Below are 5,150 nucleotides of genomic sequence, written 5' to 3' on the forward strand. Positions count from 1 at the left end.
GGCTTGTGTGGGAGTCCGGACAGCCAGTGTGCACTATTGTAGCGGTATCAACAGGGACGTAGCCGAGTTCGGTGAACCTCGTTAACAAATATCGGTGTCATGCCTCATGCGACTTGGTCATAAAAAATTGTTCCATATCCTCGCTCGGGGTCTGTCTGGAAATGGAAAATAGTTCTCTCTCTCAGCTGGTCTCGCCACAGTGACAAGAAAAACAAGCGAATAATTGGATTAGAACACAACCGTCAACCAAAATCGGGTAGGGTGTATTTATTATAAAAGAAAGCCTTGCCTCACTGTAGATCCATACGCGCCTTGATTATTCTAACATATATACTACAACAGTGAAGAGTTATATAGAAGATATAGTTTTTCTGTATGGGTTACCAGATAGCATATAGGGTTGATATGGGTGCAACATGATCAGTTATTATTTCTACAAAATTCTGATAGGTTTATGATTTTGCATTACATATGTTTTCCTTTGATGACAATCAATGTTCTTTATTTCTCCTTTTTTTACATAGTTCCAAAGTTTGTGAGAAGATCAGAGTAGAAGATGGTCGAGAGCTGCTTGTAAATGTACTGAAGGATTCAGATACCCCAGTAGAACAATTGGAGAAGGTCACAACTCACAACCTTTAATATTATCAGTTTAACTTTTAAAATTCCAGTGTAATATTGCCATTATCACGTACTAACTTGGCAGTTATGATTCAGACAATCCATGTACTTTCTCGAATACTTGATATGGAGGTCAGCATGATTACTGCGGTTACTTAGGCTTCTTAATATGTCAATTGTACTTTATTGTGTTTCAACGAACCTGAATTACAATATTTCAAATTTATCAGCCTAATTACTATGCTAGTACTGGGTCTGAGGATATAGTGGACGATGAGAAGTGCAGTCAAGGTAATGTAGATGGTGAGCTCAATGGAATGTCCCAAAATTTATTGAAACAAGACGAGTTGGATAGGTTCGTTCAAGCCTTGTTAGATTCCTGAATATCATTTACTTCAGTGAAGTTCACAAAAACAAATTGCCACCTTTTGCCCTCTCTATCTGTAAGCAAGTGATGTTTTAGCTTCATGCACATGAAGTTTCTCTATAGGATCATCATATTAAATCTGTCAATGGTACTCCTAACAATTGAGGTTAAGCACTGGGGTCTCTGAAATCACAAATGAAATGGACTGCCTAAGCTTTTCTACTAATTAATGCCTTTATTATTACCCCGTACACATTACTTCATCGCTCAATATCATTTCAGCACTCCTATTCAATACACAGTAGTGATTTGGGTTTATCGACAGAAAGATAATAATTCTTGGTACTGTATCACATTTAACTGGGACAGGAGTAAAAGTATATTATTTTGATGGGAGTTGTACTTTTGCTGGTGAAGAGTCCTTGGAAAAGCTTGAATCCATGTCATAGCAAGCTGTTTACAAGAACTAGGAGCAAGAGTTATATCATTTTATACTTTTCATACTTGCATACTGTAGAATAATTACATTTGTAGATTGAATCCATGAAGTTGATACTAGTTTAATGACAGATTCTGTAGCCATGTTCTCTGCTGAAGCTAATGTAATACACTAAATCGTCTGTAATTATTTCTCCAGAAAGTGCGTACAGAGAATTGATTTTATCATCTGTGGTGGACCTGCTGATGTGTTTTATTACCTTGATTAATGCTATTAACATCGGTTACTGATGATTGTAACAGTTGTAGCGATTCAATCTTTGACTTTGATGTCATCTCACGCTTAATCAAAGTTCTCAAGGAATCATCTCCAAGCCTGCAAGAAAAATGTGCTACTCTCCTGGAGCATTTAGCAGCTTGTGAGCAACATGGCACTGCAATGACTGCTGCCCGATCTGAGTCAGTAATTGAAGCTGTTCTAGAAATGGGGGTTATTCATGGTAATTAGTTTGATTCATTTATGCATAAACATTACAGATGCAAATGCAGACTTAACTTCTTGACTTATTTTGTAACCAGCCACCAAATAGATTGAGTTTTGAATTTGGTTACTTCCACTCTGAAGTCAAAAGTGGAAGAAAGATAGCTTCGTGATAAGTTCGTGAGTTTTACAGGAGCAAATGAATTAGGCCACTCGGTACATACTACAGTACATAATCATCGTGCACTTTTTTCGAGAAAACGCAGGGGACCCTTGCGTTTCATTCCATAGGAAAGAGAGAGAGAGTTTGTACATACAATCCTCCTAGGAGGCGGTTTCAGACATCAAGTAGGTGCTAGTGCACATCCCATGTGGTTGGCAGCACAACTCTAAGCCCAGCGGCACCAGCAGTAGCTCAGAGCCTGGCCTTGGCTTGGATCCTACTCACTAAGGTGTGAACGGACGGTTGCGCGCGGTCGAAGATGCAGTCGTTTCTGTGTTTCCAAATCATCCAGGATGTCAGAAGCGTCGCGGATGCAAGCCCCTTGCGCATCAGCTGGGGGGTGTCCTGCCTGGCGTTGAGCCACCAGTCGAGCAGGGAGCTGTCGTCGGCCGGCGTTCTGCAGGTCATGTGCATCCAGGAAAGGATCTTGTGCCAAACCTGCCGCGAGAAGGGGCAGGCTAGTAGGAGGTGCTGCATCGTCTCCGGGGCCTGGTCGCACAAGGGATACGCCGTGTGGTGTTGAAGCCCATGTCGAGCGAGGCGGTCCGCCGTCCAGCAGCGGTCAAGGCTGACAAGCCAGTGAAAATTTTCACTTTCGGCGGCGCCCAACTCTTCCAAGTGAGCTTCCAGTGGTTGCAGGCGATTGATCCGTGGAAGGATGCGAGGTAGGCCGATCTAGCAGTGTAGGTGCCGGCCTCGTTCCACTTCCAGATCAGCTTGTCAGGCTCGGCGGAGAGGGCAGTACCCTCGAGGAGTCACCAAAGCAACAAGTACTGATCGATTTCGTGAACTCCCAGGACGCCGTGGATGTCGCGCGCCCAGAGGTGGGCGTGCAGGCCCTCAACGACCGTCCTGCTCTTCCTTTGCCGTTTTGGGATGCAAGCATGCAGCAAGGGGGCAATCTCGCAAACGGAGCGCCCATTGATCCACCGATCCTCCCAAAACTTGGTGTTATGGCCATTCCCAATGGACGTGTAGGTGCTGGCGAAGAAGAAGGCCTGCTCCTCTGCAGAGAACTGGAGGCCGAGACCAGCCCACGCACGACGCTCATCGGTTTTGCTAAACCAGAGCCAACGGGTCCTGAGCGCCATGCCGGTGCGCTCTAGGTCGTGCACTCCCAGCCCGCCAAGGCTCCTGGGGCGCGCGACTCGGCGCCAGTTAACATGGCAGTGGCCTCCTTTGGCCTCGGCGCGCCCGGCCCATAGGAACCCACGTTGGATGCGCTTGAGCATGCGGAGGATCCTCTTTGGCGGCGCCAGTACAAGCAGCTGGTGTAGCGGGATCGCGCTGAGCACCAATTTTACCAGCTCTAGCCGGCCTGCTCGGTTCATGAGCCAAGCCTTCCAGATGGGCAATCTGGCCGCCACTTTGTCGAGAAGGGGGAGCAGCTGCGCGGTGGTGGGGCGTCTAATGGTGAGCGGGATGCCGAGGTATGTGATGGGGAGGTCGACGATTGGGCAGCCCAGGCTCTCTATGACGGGCATCACGGTGTCATCCTCGCAGCCGATGAGCGTGGCGGTGCTCTTGGCGAAGTTGACGTGGAGTCCGGATGCCCGACCAAAAAGCTGCAGGATTGCCTTCACAACCTCAATGTCGTCCGGTTGTGGGTGACAGAATAGAGCCACGTCATCCACGTAAAGCGAGATGGGGGGATCGATCTGGAGGGGAGCAACTGGTGTATGATCCCGAGCTCGGTGGCGCGCTTGAACAGGTGACCAAGGGTGTCTACAGCCAGGACGAACAGTTGTGGCGACATGGGGTCTCCTTGACGCAGGCCCTGGCGATGCCAAATTGGGGGGCCGGGGCTCCCGTTGAGCAACACCTTGGTGCTAGCAGAGGAACTGGAGGATCGCCAACCACTCAAGGAATCTGTCCCCGAAGCCATATTGCTTCAACACCTCGAAGAGGAAGGGCCAGGATAGCGAGTCGAATGCCCGCGCAAGATCGAGCTTTAGCAAGCGCGCGACGCTCCCAGCTGGGGCAACAGGCGAGCAGACTGGTGCACCAGGACGAAGTTGTCGTGGAGGCTACGTCCAGGGATGAAGGCGTTCTGGTTGTTGCTGACGAGGGCGTCTAGTCTGGGCGCGAGGCGGAGCGACAGTACCTTGGCGAAGATTTTGGCAACCAGGTGAATAAGGTTGATCGGCCGATAGTCCCGCAGGCAGCTCACGTCGGCGAGCTTGGGGAGCAGGGAGAGCAGGGCTTGGTTCAGGCGCGAGAACCCGCGCCCACACATGTCATAGAGCTGCTGGAAGACGGCGGCGAAGTCGGCCTTGACCGTGGGCCAGCGGGCGCGCAGGAACTTGGCGGTGAAGCCGTCGGGCCTCGGTGCCTTGCGCGTCGGCAGACGCTTGACGGCGTTCCATATCTCCTCGTCGTCGAAGGGCGCATCCAGCTCAAGGAGGTCCGGTGAGGGGGTGATCAGCTGCTAGAGATCGAGCGTGCGGTCGCGGTCGACCGCGGTGCCCAGCAGCTCGTCGAAGTGGGCAAAGGCGGCAGAGGCCATGTCGGCGTGGTCGGTGAGCGTGCGGTCATCGACGTTGAGGCTATGCACCCGATTCTTCTGGCGGCGATAGGAGCATTGCCGGTGGATGAAGGACGTGTTTGCGTCTCCGTCCTTGAGGGTTGCGATGCGCGCCCGCTGCCGGGCGATGGTGCGCTCAAGTGACGCTAGCCCAAGGTAGGAGCCCTTGATTTGCTTGCGTAGCCACTCCTCGTGAGCTGAAAGTGTCCTGTCTTCCTGGGCCTTGTCAAACCGAAGCAGCCGCTCACGGGAAAGGGCTAGCTTGTGCTGGACGTTGCCAATCGTGCGCGCGCTCCAGCTGGTCAGCTTGCGAGCCGTGGCTTGGAGGCGCCGCATGAGCCGCCGGAACGGGTCAGTGTCGTCCACGGAAAGCCAGGCATCCGCGACGACGTCCTGGAACCCATCTAGGCGCACCCAGAAGTCCTCGAAGTGGAATCGTCGGTGGCTCGGCGGCTGCGGGGAGCAATCCAGGAGCAACGGGCTATGATCGGAGACC

The 5,150-nt window shown here is 51.1% G+C and overlaps 1 protein-coding gene across 4 annotated transcripts in view; it reads left to right on the forward strand.

Annotated features, from left to right (window-relative positions):
- LOC123078305 (uncharacterized) overlaps window positions 1–5,150 on the forward strand; it is a 28,331-nt gene that overhangs the window by 20,585 nt on the left and 2,596 nt on the right. For 3 of the 4 annotated variants that reach the window (XM_044500766.1, XM_044500769.1, XM_044500768.1), the window contains 4 exons: window positions 525–621; window positions 718–753; window positions 852–976; window positions 1,730–1,926. In XM_044500766.1, coding sequence (XP_044356701.1) covers window positions 525–621; window positions 718–753; window positions 852–976; window positions 1,730–1,926 — 455 coding nt within the window. The remainder of the gene's footprint in view (window positions 1–524; window positions 622–717; window positions 754–851; window positions 977–1,729; window positions 1,927–5,150) is intronic. The other variant, XM_044500767.1, reaches the window with a different exon arrangement.

The sequence above is a fragment of the Triticum aestivum genome, chromosome 3D (assembly GCF_018294505.1).
Source record: "Triticum aestivum cultivar Chinese Spring chromosome 3D, IWGSC CS RefSeq v2.1, whole genome shotgun sequence".
NCBI lineage: Eukaryota > Viridiplantae > Streptophyta > Magnoliopsida > Poales > Poaceae > Triticum > Triticum aestivum.